The 16749-nt window shown below is 37.4% G+C and overlaps 1 protein-coding gene across 1 annotated transcript; it reads right to left on the minus strand.

Annotated features, from left to right (window-relative positions):
• Positions 1-263: 263 nt before the first annotated feature.
• On the minus strand, positions 264-4071 carry LOC103722128 (protein indeterminate-domain 4, chloroplastic-like). The gene is made up of 2 exons (XM_039124024.1): positions 3681-4071; positions 264-1424 (listed from the first exon to the last, which is right to left on the minus strand). The coding sequence occupies exons 1-2, from the start codon at positions 4034-4036 to the stop codon at positions 584-586; spliced, it is 1197 nt and encodes a 398-aa protein (XP_038979952.1). The 5' UTR covers positions 4037-4071; the 3' UTR covers positions 264-583.
• Between the last annotated feature and the right edge of the window lie 12678 nt (positions 4072-16749).

Raw genomic sequence — 16749 nt, forward strand, 5'->3', positions numbered from 1 at the left:
CTTGCCCATTTGGCTGACCAAATTGCAAATGCATTCCCCGTCATTAAAAAAAAAAAAAAAAAAAAAATCTCCACAGGGGGTTTTATCCTTTCACCTCCAACAAAATAACAAAAATATCCTAAGACCAAAACTCGAGTGAGAACTCAAAATACCATTCGAATCCCCGGATAGACACCTTGCTTATCTTCGAGATTTAGAAGATAATTTGCAAGCCATATGGGATCCAAGTCATGACTTAAAGGCATTGCAAAACAAAGAAAATATATAGGTTAACTTCGAAACATACTGATCCCATATGACTTGGATCTTTGTGACACTTGATCCTTCACCATCGACTAAGATAATTTGCAGCAATAACTCAAGAAGCAGTACAATTATTTTCCAAACTACCTACAACCGTGCTTCATACTCTTGCACCTAAGAAAGACTTCGTCTCTCAAGGTCTAATGTTGCAGCTCACTAAAACTATCCATATATGAAACAACGCACACAAATATAGATAGAGATAAAGAGAGATCCTCAATTCTAATCAAGTAGATTAAAAATACCACGTGGGCTCCTCGATTGTAGGCCCATGGACCATCTAATTGTGAAATAGATGGAAAACCTCCAAACTTGGCTGATGACCAATTCCTCCATATTCCATTGCTTCTTGTTGCTTCTGCCAACGTAAACTCCTCTCTTCTCCAACACCCAAGAAGTCCACGGTCGTCACATCCCCCCCACTTGGCCCACCATCACCACCATACTCCATATTCCTTAGGAACCGATCACCACCACTCATCGACGTCCCAGAAGTCGTAAACAAACTGATATGATTCACCGCAGGATCATAAAATCGATTAGCAATCCCTCCATTGATCCCAGCCAGCTGAGACTGCTCGCCTTGCGATCGCATGAGATCAAACATCCCATGGGCCTTCATCAGGCTATAAGACCTTGAGCCAAAGGCCCCGTCAGGCCCAGCCATTACAGAGGCAAAGTCCCCCGGCATCATGGTGGAGCTGATGCTGCTCTTACCAGCGGTTGCACCAATCTGGGCTGCCTTCTGTAATAGAGCAGTCGCAGACATGTGGATCGAGCCAGCCATCGAGCGACTAAGGTTAACATCGCCAATCTCATCGAAGCCTATTGGGCCATCCCCACTAAGCTGAAGGCTTGAGGAGGGAATGGTCCTTGGGCTATAGAGGGTTCTGACCACGCCGAGACGTCGCAACGACTCCGGCGAAAGGTTGTCAGAGTGGGTCCTAAGCAGTGGACTCTTCATGTCATCATGGTTGAGGTTGGAGAGTTCGATGGGGATGGCATTGGTGTTGATGGGCATCATGAGATTGGAGGCCATGGTGGCCATGAGTGGTTGGTTTAGCTTGTTTTCTTGGACCAAAGCATTGCAGAAGACTCTATGGGTGATGAAGCTCTCTCTCCTGTGAAATATAAGCAAAACAACTTAATTAGAACTTTATAAGGCCATACTTTTTGGCTTGAACTAAACAGTGCAATAATTTTAACTTGACTTATCTTGGAAGCCTGTTGTGGACAGGGGTGCAAAGGGGACGGGTTTGAATCTAGGAGCCATTTATAACTTGGAACCCATCAGACTCAAATATGGGCCTATGAATTGGGAAATGTTGAAATTGCAAAACCATTTTTCTCCAAAAAGCTCAAATACCTTGATAAAATAAGGGAAGAGAGAGAAGTATTTTTATTCTCTATATTTTTGTATCACTGTTACAACAGTATGTATATTAATATATAGCCTCATAATGTGGCTAAGAAGGAAAGTGTATCGAAAGAAATATCAATCATCTTTGGAGTAGTACAGTAACAATGGTAAATATGCATGACCAATGAATATGGCCTCATCGTTATCAAAGAACATATCAATCATCTTTGGACTTATACAGTAACAATGATAAATATGCATAATAGATAAAAAAAAAAAGCTGAATATGGCCTCATCGTGCCTCTAGATGAAGGGGCCAAATGGGCAAAGGTCTGTCTGCATCCAACATGAACCACATAGATTGGAATCAAGCTTCATTTAGCAAACATAACAAACCAAGAGACCTCTATTGGACAATTGAAGAGATTTTTTCTTAGCAACTTATGATTTTTTTTTCTCCTTTTTTTTTTTTGAAATGTTCAGGCATGTGCAAGTGCATTGCGACAAAAAATCAACAATTTGCATGCATCTAGTCTGACATAGTTTGGAGAGAGAGAATATGAATTAAAAGATGACTATGGGGGAGGTATTTAAGAGAACTGAACATTCTTATCTATGATTTACATAAATATGCCATCAAACCTAGTTCTTCAACAAAGTTTTGCCACAAAAATAATAATAATCTTGATAGATATGTGGGATCAACTATCTTTCTTTAGATGGCATGGGTTGAGCCAGATAAAAATCCTAAATGTAGAATAATGTTTAATGATAGAAATGATGTATGTAACCTAAAAATTCACTTTGTCCATGTCATAAGCGACGTGCACGTCGGTAACCTAAAAATTTGGACATCATATTCTGTATGAAGTGGCTAGCAGTACATTTTTGTGTTTGCCCCTTATAAATATGTCCAAAGTTTGAACTTGAAAAGGACCTTAGGATTAGGTCAAATTTTTTGAGCTCATATGTTGCCCAAAAATCAAATACGTGGACTTTTTGCCACTGCAATCAAATTTATCTATTTATATACCTTGACCTAAATATTTCAAACTTTATGGACTTGATGGTCTCTTATGTGGCAAATCATATTGAATCTGCCTTATGAGTTTCTTTGATAAATATTTCTATTCAATTTTGTAATAGTTTATTTTTTAATTCTCATAGATGTACTTATGCTCAAATAATTTAAAATATTTGATTCATCCAAAAAAAGGGGGTCAAACTTTGGCTCTCACGTGCCTAACCTTTGGAAAGCCATCATACTACAACCACTGCCAAGTGCAATAATAAGTCTGCAGCAAGCTTTTGATTACGCCATGCTATCTCTCTATGATCGCCAGCCGCATCAAGCTGGTTAAATAATACCATCATCTACATTTGATAACTAATTAAGGAGCGAAATTAAATTATGGTGTCTCCAACTCTAGTCACTAGCTACTAGAAAAGAGAATCTGAAGTACAAATGACACGCCGGATTCTTAATTCTTTAATTTCTATGTCTCATCCTAATCCTTCATTGTATCCATGCTATATGGAATAATTTAATGTCAAAACATCTAATTTCCAGCAGAACGCAAGTCCAAGGAAGAGCGCAGGATTTCATTCCCTTAATACTATTATTTGTTTGTTTTTTTATACACAACCTTTGAAAACATCCAAACACCTTGGCTAGAGTACACTTTCCTCTTTGTTCAATTGCATATGGTCCCTATTTCTCCAAGAGAATCCTTATTGACGCTACAGTATTTTAGTGTGCGGTAAAATCACATATCCTGACTGTCTTCATAGCCGATGGCTATTGAGTCCACCATGTGTATGGTTAGAGTATGTGCCAACTCCAGGCACATTCCCCATGTCCAGGTTCTTGAAGAATCTTAGGATGTCAATCTTTGACAAACTCACCATCAAATACTGTGTTTTTCTAAGAATGTGTTGTTATAAATAGCTCTACAAGTAACTATCTTTCAACTACTACGTACTTAAGAGATAGAATGAACAAGGAATGTGAGTTAACCTGGAGAAGATGGTGCCACAGTCGCACTTGTACTCCCGAGTTCCACAGATCTTGGAGTGAGCCTTCCAATCTGACTGCACTGCATACTTCTTCGAGCATTTGTCACAATTCCATTTCTTCTCCCCATGCTTTCGGCAGTAATGCTTCTTGATCCCAGTGAGATCACCGAGGGCACGACTCGGGTTGTGATGCACACATGTGGGTTCAGGGCATATATACACTCGCTTTCGACTCTCGGTGCTGGTTCTTGGCCTTAGCTTCCATGGAAGGTTGTGGCATCGGCGGTGCAATTGGAGGTTTTGGTCCCTTTGGAAGCCCTTGTGGCAAATTTCACAAATAAATCGGTTTGTTGCCATTAGGGTTTTTGGTGATAAAGCAATCACCTCTGCAGTCGGATCTACATTTTATTAGGAAGAGATGTCAGCATATGTATCACTACCTTCATTTTCTTCTTTATGCAAAACTATTTAATAATGTTATATTTATTAATTTTATGATCTCCTTTGGCACTTGAAGTTCATAATCCTATAAATATATTAATAAATATATATATCAAATTTATTAAATTTGTTGGTGAAACTTATTGTGATAGTGAAATTTTAGCTGGTACATATTCATAATCTTGAAAATAATGACGAGGTAAAGATAGAACTTTCTTTCCTTTATATAGTTATTAGATAAGAACTTTTTATGACTATCACATAAATAAACACAATATATATATATATATATATATATATATATATATATATATATATATATATATATATATGTATGTATGTTTTGCACATATAAGTACACACGTATATAATATATATGTGGGACATATAGGTGTCTGTGTGTATGCATGTATACATCTACATATATATACATACATGCATGCATTCATATACACATATGTACATATATACATATATATATATATATATATATATATATATATATATATATACACACACACACGCACACAGCAAAACCACTGTAACGACTGAATGAAGCATGCAGAAGTGGAATGTTACAGATAGCTGCACAAACTTATGGTTTGAAAATAAATTCATCACAGACATGGTGCAAAAGTCAAGTAGCACATCATCATGTGAGGATACGAATCGGTATAATTTTTTTTTATTAGAAATAGAAGTTTGATGGAGATTATTTTCTTGTTCTATCAAAAAACAAAAAGGAGTTTTGGATTCTTCTTAACCACCTTATGATGAGAGCAAACATGAGCATACTAAGTGCCTTTCTTCTTTTAAAGAAAGATGAACTTATATTAAATTTATCTCAAAGATACTTCAAATATAAATTGCCAGTGCTTACTGCTTAGTCGTCATAATGTAAAGAATAAATTTAGTGATTATGACCCATAGTAACATTATTGTGAGCACTTGTCAGATTTATGATTTTTCTGAATAGTGTATTGGTACTGCGGCCACAAAAATAACATACGTAAGATTTCTTCTTCTTCTTCTTCTTCTTCTTCTTCTTCTTATGATAATAGTACATAAGACTAGTTCTATTTACCTTGGTATACAAATGGCAACCTATATCCAATTCTGAGTTCATGAAAATGAAGTCAATTTTTTCCTTGTGGTCAGCCTAAAAATATTTTATATGTTATTATAGATGTGAAGCAGCAGTGCAAAATGTTGAAGAGCTGGCATACAGGAATAGAAAAGATGGATAGATCTATTGGTTTTGATCAGTACGTTCCTACAAGTTGGTTACTAGATGCAAGATGTGATTTTTTATGATTATTTTTATTTAAGATTAGCACTCCACGATGATGGGGGTAGTCATATAGACTAATTATTGGTTTTTCCCATAAAATTTAATTGGAATCATCCCATAACTTCGAAACAAGAGAGCAAGAGGAGGGTCATGACCATAGAGATAGAGGAGATCACTAGTATCTTTGTACTAAAATACCGCGACAACTAAGAATATTTTCGGTTGAAGTTTGGGAATAGCTGAGGATATACCGAAAGTCAGAAGTGTTACTTCTATCCTCATCCTAGTTATCAAATATGCTATCCAAAAACAGTTCATTGAAACCGAAAATAGTTTACTACTTGTCATTTTTATTTTATGTTCCTCAGAACAAATGAGATGCACACGAGCTAACGGTCACTGCAATTATTATAATTCCTGACCAATAATTCAACCTTTTTACCAACCCAAAAAAAATGACAAATAATTAATTTCTTTCTCCAGTTTTAATCTTATAAAAAAATAAAACCATACTGAGCTTGAAACCTTTGCTTAGTTCCGTGATGCTGATTTAAAAGGAAAAGAAAGCAAGTATGAGGGGACGAAAGAATTTTGGTTAACCACCTGGAGTTCCAGGGAGGCTCCGTTTCTTCTTGATGGGCAGCGGAGGAAGCTGCGAAGTTGAGGCACCACTGTTAGCTCTGGCAGCCGACACAGTATCGAGTATATGGTGATGGAGCTGCTGTTGTTCATGGTGCTGATGCACTTCATCCTCTCCTGTGTTGGTCCCAGAGGAGAAGCTCCTACCATCTTCAGTTGTGCGTGTCATGAATGACAACTCTTTTCTCTCTCTTCTTTATTCTTGCTCTCTTCTTATTTCCTTGTTTTCTTCACTACTCTTCCCCTCTCTCTTGCTTCTTGTTGGTGGTGATATTGGGTGGTGGTGATGGCAAGGAGGGGGGGGAAGGAGGGGAGAATCTGTGGGTGATATTCTTTCTTTTATCGTTGGAGGGGAGGGCACACAACGTTTTTTTTTCAAAATGGGATTCGTTATTTATTTCTTCTGTTTATTTAACTTGGTTTTGGCCTCAGAGGAAGACAAAGTCTTCGATTAGGTTGGTGCATGAAATCTTCTGATTGCAACCGTGTCTCCTGCAATCGCCTCCTATCTCCTCCCTCTCTTTGTTTTCCTACGTACGTACTGTAGGCCTACACGCTTGCTTTATAACATGGAAATCAGTAATTAAAATATATTAATCTCTGTTTATATCTACCTCTAGGGACAGTTTTTTTAGAAAAAATATTTCTGTTGTCTATACATGAGAATGCATGTAATGGATCTATGTATATATTATATAATTCACAAATGAAAATGATAAAAATTTGACATTGGACTTTGTTCATATTACATAATTTTTGGTTCTTTCTTTCCTTTTCTTTTTTTCTTTCTTTCTTTTTTAGGTCCTTCAAGTTAGATAGTTGACTCAGCTTTTGCAGCGGATTTGAATCTTGAACTGTTTGGCTTCGTGGGTTTTGTGGGGTTGTCCTGCTTGGAAAACTGAAAATGAATGAGATACTGCTCCGGGATATCTTCACATGCACTTGTCTTCAACTTTGGGTCAAAGAGGCATCACAAGGGTTCACAAGGGTTCGGGATTCGGAAGATAAGATGGAATGCCCCTTGCTTACAAATTTTCCCGTGAATGATTGGATTGCATGCCAAACCATTCGCCTTCTAGATGAAATTTCTTTTGCATCCAGGTGGGTGTATGTATGTATGTATGTATGTATGTGTATATATATATATATATATATATATATATATATATATATGTGCGCGCGCGCGTGTGCACATACATGTACACATACACACACATATACATATGTTCGTATATACTAGCATATATTATAGTTATAATTGACATCCAACACATCCTTGCTGGAGCCTTTCGATATAGAAAAATTCTAAAATTATTTTTCTATGGATATAGAAAAAATTGTTAATATGTGCGGTTCACTACAAATTTGGATTTTAGAGAACGTGGGATTTTTATTATAAAAAATAGAATTCCCGAGTTTTAAAAAAAAAAAATCTCAATAAGAAGTTTGTCATGTTTTAAGTTTCAAGGTGACAAAGAAATAAGTTTGTTATATTTAAATTACTAATTCAGGCTCAATTATTTAAATATAAATAGTTTAACAATTTTCTATTTTTCTATTTTCTTAAAAAAGAAATATATCCCCCCAAAATACTAAGAAAATCCACCTGTAAAGATGTGCACGGGTCAAGTTGGGCCGGTTTAGAGATACAACCACAATGGAACCGATTTAAGTTAATTTCTTGAATTCGAAACTGAAATTGAACTGGCTATTTACAAAAACTGCTTAAAACTGACATGAGAAATTCAGTTCGGTTTGGTTAATCAGGTTGGTATTCAATGGATAGATTACGCCTAAATATAAATATTTTATTTTATGCATAAGAGAAAATATAAGAAAATTTTAAAAATTGATATATATATATATATATATATATATATATATAAGGTATGGTTAGTTTGGTTTGAATCAGTTCTTTAAATACTGAAATCAAAACTAAATTAAAGTTTTTCAATTCAAGCCTTTCTCAAATGGATACCAAACCAAATTTACAAAAATAATATAAATGAGCCAAAAAGATTGGTTTGTTTTGGTTCGTGATTCAGCCAGCATTTGTGCACACTTCTACCCTTCAAAATACAAAAGTAGCCACCATATAATTGTTACCTAACTCATAACAATGACAACTCTCTCTCTTTCTCTCTACCTTGTCTATAGGAAGTATGTTTTGTTTTACTTGCAATTTGTCAACAACAGTGAGTAGGAACCATCCATATTGTCTCATTTGTTAAGCATTCTAAACTATGTTGATCTCATTGACCAACGGATCAACCATTATTGGCTTTAAATAGTTTTTTGAAAGAATAGAATACAAATGAAAATAAGAACTTGCCTATGTAACAAAACTATTTGTTAGTTGTCAGTCCCATGCATGCACTATAGTGACAGCTACAAAAACCACGCCTTCACAGCTAAGCATTAACATTATAGTAGGAGCGAGGATAGCAATAAGATGAAAAAGCACTTGTTTTTCCTTATAAATTCTACAAAATCCACTAGGGTGTCCTATCATCTTTTGCACTATAATTAAAATACCATTAGGTTCCATAGTCAAGCAATTATTGTCTATCCCCCGTAGCAACATAATAAGGGCTCGTTTGGTTCACGAAAAGCATTTTTTCTCATAGAAATATGATTATCAGAAAACAGATTTCTGAAAAGAGAATGCCTGAAAAAGTACTTTTGGCATGTTTGGTTAACCATAAGAAAGTAACAGATTTTCAAAGTGCTTATGTTTGGTTGACCATGCACTTTCCTAAAAAAGTTATGTGTAATTTCTATTATACCCTTAATAAAAATTAGGTCTTTAATGCTTTGGATCAAATAAGGATAGCTGAAGGGCCTTTTTGGAAAAAAATAAAAATGTTTCGATTCCCGACTTATGAAAAAGTAACTTTTCCATTTTTTTCTTGGGAGAGACTTTTCTATGAAACGTGGGAATCATATTTTCACGAAAATACAACTTTTTCGTTTCTCTCCTTTGAAAATTCCAACCAAACAATAGGCATCTTTTTAATTTATGATAGGCCATGGCGATCCCAACATATTCGTGTGCAAAACCGGAAGTACATAGGATGAAAGGAAAAGCATGCAGAACTGGAAGTACGTGGGGTGAAAGGAAAAGCATGCAAGCATGGAGCCGTGAGGATTTGGTGGGTTTGTTAGAAGACTTGGCCCAGTCTGTTGGCTAACGGTCACATGCAGAGGGATAGGTCAAGTATCTGTTTAGCAATTGTTAGCTATTATTTTGCAGTCAGTTGTTTGAGTCTTTAATTTAGGAGGTTGTTGTCGTAAGTTTAGGGAAGTTGTTGATTATTGTTTATTTAAATTCGGTCACATGCATTAATAAGCAGAGCATATTTTTATCCAACAAATTATGGTTCATTCTCACCCAAAGAGAAATCTAATTATTCTGCAATTGTGTTTAACTCTCGATTGGGACCTAATTAACATTGGTATTAGAGCTAGCGACAATGGCAATGAACAAGGAGAGAATCAAGCGTTCGGAGGCGGGGCTTGGCAGACTTCAAGATGACGTGAACCGGATAGAACTTGGTGTTGCTGACAAGCTCCACCAATTGGAGGAGACGATCAACCGACTGTCTGAGGCCTTGTTTTCGAACAACGAAGGTTCTAGCCACAACAATAATGACCGTGATGGTCATTCTCGCACCAACAGGGAAGATATGGATGGGGGCTGACAGGTTTTTTCATCCAAAATGGCTACGCTCGAGTTTTCGAGGTTCTCCGGTGACGACCCAACCAAGTGCTTCAACCGAGTTGATCAATTTTTTGAGTATCAAGGTACTACCAACGCATAGAAAATTTCATTGGCGTCATTCCATCTTGAGGGTGAAGCTAATCAATGGTGGCAATGATTACATCGTGCTTACAAAGAGGAGGGGCGAGCAGTGACATGGAAAATTTTTGAAGAGGAGCTGTGGGCTCGATTTGGACCCTCAGAATGCGAGGACTTTGATGAGGCACTTTCTCGGGTTCAACAAGTAGGCTCCTTGCGAGACTACCAAAAGGACTTTGAAAGGCTTGGCAACCGAGTGCACGGGTGGACACAGAAAGCATTGGTAGGAACCTTTATGGGAGGACTTAAGCCTGAAATATCAGAGGGTATTCGAATGTTTAAGCCGAGATCACTGAAGGAAGCCATCAGTTTGGCGCGCATGCGAGACGACCAGCTCCAACGCCAACAGAAATTCATGCGACCACCGCAACTCAACCGACCGCAGCTTGCTCTTCCTACTTCAGTAAGATCGACTCCAGCATCTCCAGTGAAGCGATTGATGAGAGAGGAAATGCAGAAAAGGCAAGCCCAAGGTCTTTGTTTTAACTGCAATGACAAATTCACTGTGGGTCATAGGTGCCAAGGGCCGCAACTCTTGCTGCTTGAAGGAAGTACTAGCGCCGACAACATTAAGTATGAAGAGGCTACTATTGAAGCAGCTGAGGAGACCATATCTGAGCTACAATCCGAGCCAGAGATCTCATTGCATGCCTTGACTGGGTGGTCGACTTCCAGAACCATGCGAATCACGGCCAAAGTCGGGCATCATGAAGTTGTTGTGTTAATGACAACAGGTCTACTCATAATTTTATTAGTGAGAAGGTGGCCAATTTGCTTCATTTACTAGTGGTTCCCACCGAGCCTTTTACTGTGCGAGTTGCCAATGAAAATAGATTGCAATACCAAGGGAGGTTCGAGCACGTGCATGTCCTTCTTCAAGGTATTCCTTTTTCCCGTACCCTTTATTCTTTACCTCTAACTAGCTTGGACTTGGTCTTAGGAATACAATGGCTGGAGCAACTCGGTTCAGTTGTTTGCAACTGGAAGAAAATGACGATGGAATTCACATAGGAAAATCAAGCTCGACGGCTGCAACGGGCGGATGCACATCCCATTCAATCCACATCCTTAAAGTCTGTATCTAAAGAATTAAGATAAGGGAGCTCAATATTTGCCATATGTCTACAATCACTTGAGGGAGTGCCATAGTATAACACCCACATGGACATGCAGCAGCTATTGGAAGACTATGCAGACATTTTTCAAGAGCCTACAAAATTACCACCGACTAGAGAGGTTGACCACTGCATTCCTCTTAAAGAAGGAACCGAACCGGTCAATGTACGACCCTATAGGTATGCCTATTTTTAGAAAGCTGAAATTGAAAAGCAAGTTCATGACATGTTAAAATTGGAGCTTATTCGTCCAAGTATCAGACTTTTTTTCTTCACCTGTTCTTTTTGTTAAAAAAAAGATAGTACATGACGCTTCTCCACTGATTATCGGGCCCTTAATGCCGTTACCATCAAAGATCGGTTCCCCATTCTCATAGTAGATGACATACTAGATGAACTTCATGGGGCATCTTACTTTACAAAATTAGACTTAAGAGCCGGCTACCATCAGGTACAAGTACACCCACCAGATAGTCCTAAAACTGCTTTTCGTACTCACAATGGTCATTATGAGTATTTAGTTATGCCCTTTGGCCTTTGCAATGCTCCCTCCACTTTGAATATTTCGCCCTTATTTTCGTAAATTTGTGCTAGTCTTTTTTGATGACATTTTAATTTATAGCCCCAATTGGACCATGCATCTTGAACATATTCATAAAGCTTTCGAAATTTTAAGGCATCACCGATTTTTTATTAAAGTCAGCAAATGTGCCTTTGGTCAACAAGAATTGGAATATTTGGGTCACATTGTTACTCCTCAAGGAGTAAAGGTGGATCAAGCCAAGATTAAGGCCATGATCAATTGGCCTAGACCTACTAATATTTCAGAATTGCGTGGTTTCTTAGGTCTCACAGGTTACTACAAGAAATATGTTTGCAATTATGGGATATTGGCTCGACCTCTCACAATCTATTGAAGAAGGAAAAATTTGGGTGGACGGATGAAGTTGAGGCTGCATTTCAGTCCCTCAAACAGGCTATGACTTCCACTCCTACTCTTGCTATGCCTAACTTTGATGAACCCTTTGTTATCGAATCTGATGCTTCATGTGATGGCATTGGCGCGGTTTTAACTCAACAAAGTAGACCGATTGCCTTCATGAGTCGGGCCTTGGGAGTTTCTAAGCTATCTTGGTCTACATACGCCAAGAAGATGCTAGCTATTATTGAAGCAATACGAACTTGGCGTCCATACTTGCTGGGTCGGAAATTCTACATTCAAACAGACCAACGCAGTCTCAAATATCTACTGGAGCAACGCATGGTCACGCCAGAACAATAGAAAAGGGTGGCAAAACTACTGGGTCATGACTATGAAATACTTTACAAGCCGAGTCCTGACAATCATGCAGCTAATGCCCTCTCAAGGATAGTGGGAAGCCCAACTCTTGATGCTTTGTTTATTTTGCAGGCCCATTTATGGGAGGAAATAAAAGCCGCAGCTATTGGCAACCCTTATATGGACAAAATCGGCAAGATAGCTACTAAAAACCCAGGAGCACCTTACACGTGGAGGAATGAATTGGTCTTTTATAAAAATAGAGTGGTGGTGCCCGCAAACTCTCCCGTGGTCAAGCAGTTTCTGCGAGAATTCCATGACTCTCATGGTGGTGGCCATTCAGAAGTGCTGCGAACGTTTAAACAAATTGCCTAGCAATTTTATTGGCCATCCATGTAGCAAGTGGTGCAAGAATATGTCTCTTCCTGCGATGTTTGCCAACGGACTAAGGTGGAAACTCTATCACCGGTGAGCCTCCTCCAACCACTACCCATTCCGTGTCAGGTATGGGATGATATAACAATGGATTTTATCGAAGGACTTTCCCGCTCCAACGACAAGGATACCATCTTGGTTGTGGTAGATCGCCTTAGTCAATCAGCGCATTTTCTTGCTTTGGCTCATCCATTTACAGCTAAGATGGTGGTGGAAAAATTTGTGGAAGGCGTGGTTAAGCTTCACGACATGCCCAGGTCTATTATCAGTGATCAAGACCCTATTTTTATCGGCAATTTCCAGCATGAGTTTTTTAAATTGTCGAGCACACAGCTGAAAATGAGCTCCGCTTACCACCTGCAAACGGATGGCCAATCGGAAGTAGTTAATAGATGTGTGGAACTGTATCTCCATTGTTTAGTCCACCAACAACCGCGTAAATAGAGTTCTCTTCTTCCGTGGGCTGAATTCTGGTACAATACAGCTTATCACGCATCCACGGGAATGACGCCCTTCCAAGCTTTGTATGGGCGGCTGCCTCCAACGATTCCACATTGCCAGGTGGAAAACTCTCCAGTCAATGAGGTGGACCAGAACCTTACTTCTAGAGATGCTTTACTACGTCAGTTGAAGGAAAATTTGCATGCAACTAGCAACCGAATGAAGCAGGTTGCTGATTTTAATCGGCGAGACATCGAGTTCCAAGAAGGAGATTTGGTTTTTTTGAAGCTCCATCCGCGCAGGCAACAAACGGTTTTTAAGCAGGCATTCTAGAAATTGGCTAGCCGATTTTATGGGCCCTATTTGATTGAGAAGCCGGTGGGCAAGGTGGCGTATAGACTCCAGCTTTCGGAGGGTTCTCGAATCCATCCCGTTTTGCATGTCTTCTTGCTTAAGAAAAAGTTGGGAGAAGAATGTGTGACCAGTAATGATTTGCCACCTATTACTAATGAGGGAGAATTTGTTATGGAGCCGGAAACTATATTGGAGAGTCGCTGGGTAAAGAAAGGATCAAAGTTTATTGAGGAGAGTTTGGTTAAATGGCGCAGATTTCCTGCAGAGGATGCTACATGAGAGAACACTAAAGAATTGCGAGACAAGTTTCAGGCCGTGGACCTTGAGGACAAGGATCCAGTGAAAGAGCAGGGTATTGATAGGCCATGGCGATCCCAACGTGTTCGTGTGCAAAACCGGAAGTACATGGGATGAAAGGAAAAGCATGTAGAACTAGAAGGACGTGGGGTGAAAGGAAAAGCATGCAAGCATAGAGCTGTGAGGATTTGGTGGGTTTGTTGAAAGACTTGGCCCAGTCTGTTGGCTAACGGTCACATGCAGGGGGATAGGTCAAGCGTCTGTTTCGCAATTGTTAGCTATTATTTTGCAGTCAGTTGTTTGAGTCTTTAATTTAGGAGGATGTTGTCGTAAGTTTAGAGAAGTTGTTGATTATTGTTTATTTAAATTCGGTCAGACGCATTAATAAGCAGAGCATATTTTTATCCAACAAATTGTGGTTCATTCTCACTCAAAGAGAATTCTAATTATTCTGCAATTGTGTTTAGCTCTCGATTGGGACCTAGCACTTTTCCGTTGACCACACTTTCTCTCTTTTTTTCTCACAAACCAAACGAGCCCTAAAGTCCCATATTGAACATTATTCCTGCCATTAGTTCGTTGTATTGTGAAATTGCCGCATTGAACCTAGACCTCCAAAGTAGAGAATGTATATGCAGAAAATAACTAGCATAAATTGCGGAGTCATGATCTTTTTATTGAGTTCAATTATGACAATCTCACGTATTAAGTTTGGGTAAGATCATACAAAAGACATGTTAATGTCGTTTGATCTTGCTTTGCAAAAGGGATAGAAATATTCCTATAATCACCTTGCATTGCCTCATTTGGTGTGTTACTTAATGAATGTTGCATTCTACAAAGCCATATAAAATTAGAGAATATCATGATGAGGTCCTTACTTATCAACCAATATCTGCTATATGTGACAAAATGTATGTTAGTTTAACACCGAATACATTATTTAGTCTAGATTAGCTTTCCCTTCCATTCTACTCCCTTGATCGTTTGCAATATAAAATTAGTTTGGCACTTAAATATAATTTTATTAAGATATTGTAGGATAGGTGACGACATTCACATAAAAAGTGGAGGCATGAATACAACTTGCCATATAATTTGAAGGGCTAATATCTACTTGGCCAAAGAGGCATAATGGATAATTTAGAAGGAATGGATGGCTACAACTTTCTAACAAAGAAGGTTCTTATTTTACAGAATTATAAAAGGCAAGCACCATGCACATGATTGAAATATTTTCAAATTATTTTCTTAGAAATATGGTGGTGATGTTCCAACTTCTAAAAAGAGTCTATCCATGAAATAATTTTTGATTGGTTTAAGAAGATATCTTATTCAATTAAAAAATATATGATTTTGATGTTGCAATATATTAGTCAATGGATATTTCGTACAACCAAAAAACTTGCAAATATACACATGAATGTTGAAGTCCGTCCTCAACTTTATATGATTCATTGTTTCACTTTTTATTTTTCTTCTCTTTCTTTCTTTCTTTTTTAAGCTAAAAATGCCTAGCATGTGCTTGTTAACAATTATATATATAGAGAAAAGTGATAGTTCTTTCGTAATTCTGTTGGGCATTTCTTTGATCAATAAAAATGAACATAAGTTAGTGACATTATGGTAGTCGGAAAAGACAAAAGGTAAGCTAACATATTAGAAAGAATTTACTCATAAATGCTATTTCCATTATTAAAATTAAATTGCTCTCTTTGTATCAGTGAGAGGTCAATGAATTTTGGGAAGACAATGTCAATCCAACTATGAAATGATGATACTATATAGAAGAATTTTGGTATATTTGGATTTTAAAAGAGGATATCACAAGGTCACATTCTATATTGTAATCTAGATGAAATGAATAATAGAACTATTTGTACTCATACTAGATTGATGTAAGCTACTGTTGTACTAGAAAAAAAAAAAACAATAGAACTACTAAATGCAGTGAGCTAGGGATCATTTTATTCCATTTATTCACAAAAATAATAGCATATGATAATGGGGTGGTCAATAAAATATTCACACGTCATTAAATGATAAAATATCATTTTGATAATGGATGCACATATTGTTCAAGTTGAGATCACCTAAAATATTTTTTTTAGGAGGATAGGGACGGAAAGAAGTAAAGTGAGACAGTGTGTCCTTAAGAATATACGCAAAAATGGTCTATTATTACAAAATCTAAACTAAAGCGGATACGGCGGATTCAACCTAAACTAAAGCAGCCAAAAAGATAAAAGCTAAGAAAACTAAATGGTGTGATTGCCATTTCACGTGAAGTTCTTCAATAGTTAACATTTTTGTCTCCATTCACGATTGATCTGTATCCACGCATAGTGATTTTATTTTGCACAAGTTTGAAAACGGGACAGAAGATTTAATATAAAGTTGTTATAAAAGTTAGAGCTTAGAAGTAGATTTTTAAATTAATATAAATAACTATCACATCCCACATCCAAAACATGATTTGTCGCCCTTCAGATCTGAAGCATGATACGAGAACACATAGCCAACATTATTTTTAACTTGTAAATCCATCAGAACAAAATATAACAATTAAATATTTAATTTTAATTTTTATTAAATAAAACTAATATTGTTTCAGAGTGTTTAAATTCAACATCAATACTAAACTCATTATCTTCAACATTCAGAAAATCATTAACTATAAATTTTAGTTAATACTAAATTTTTTTTAAAAAATTGCCAATCATGAATTTTAAGCCTAGAACAATCTTCATCGCTGTTAAAGCTATATAATATATTATATTTATCTCTAAATTTATTTATTTTTTCAGTGCGCGGGGACGGTAGGACCCTTCTGATTTTGGGTCTGGTTTCACATGACATCCGAGCTGAACCCGGCCTTGCGGGTCCGGTTAGCCCTCTTTATAGAATGTCTTCCAGCGA

Source organism: Phoenix dactylifera, chromosome 3 (assembly GCF_009389715.1).
Source record: "Phoenix dactylifera cultivar Barhee BC4 chromosome 3, palm_55x_up_171113_PBpolish2nd_filt_p, whole genome shotgun sequence".
Classification (NCBI taxonomy): domain Eukaryota; kingdom Viridiplantae; phylum Streptophyta; class Magnoliopsida; order Arecales; family Arecaceae; genus Phoenix; species Phoenix dactylifera.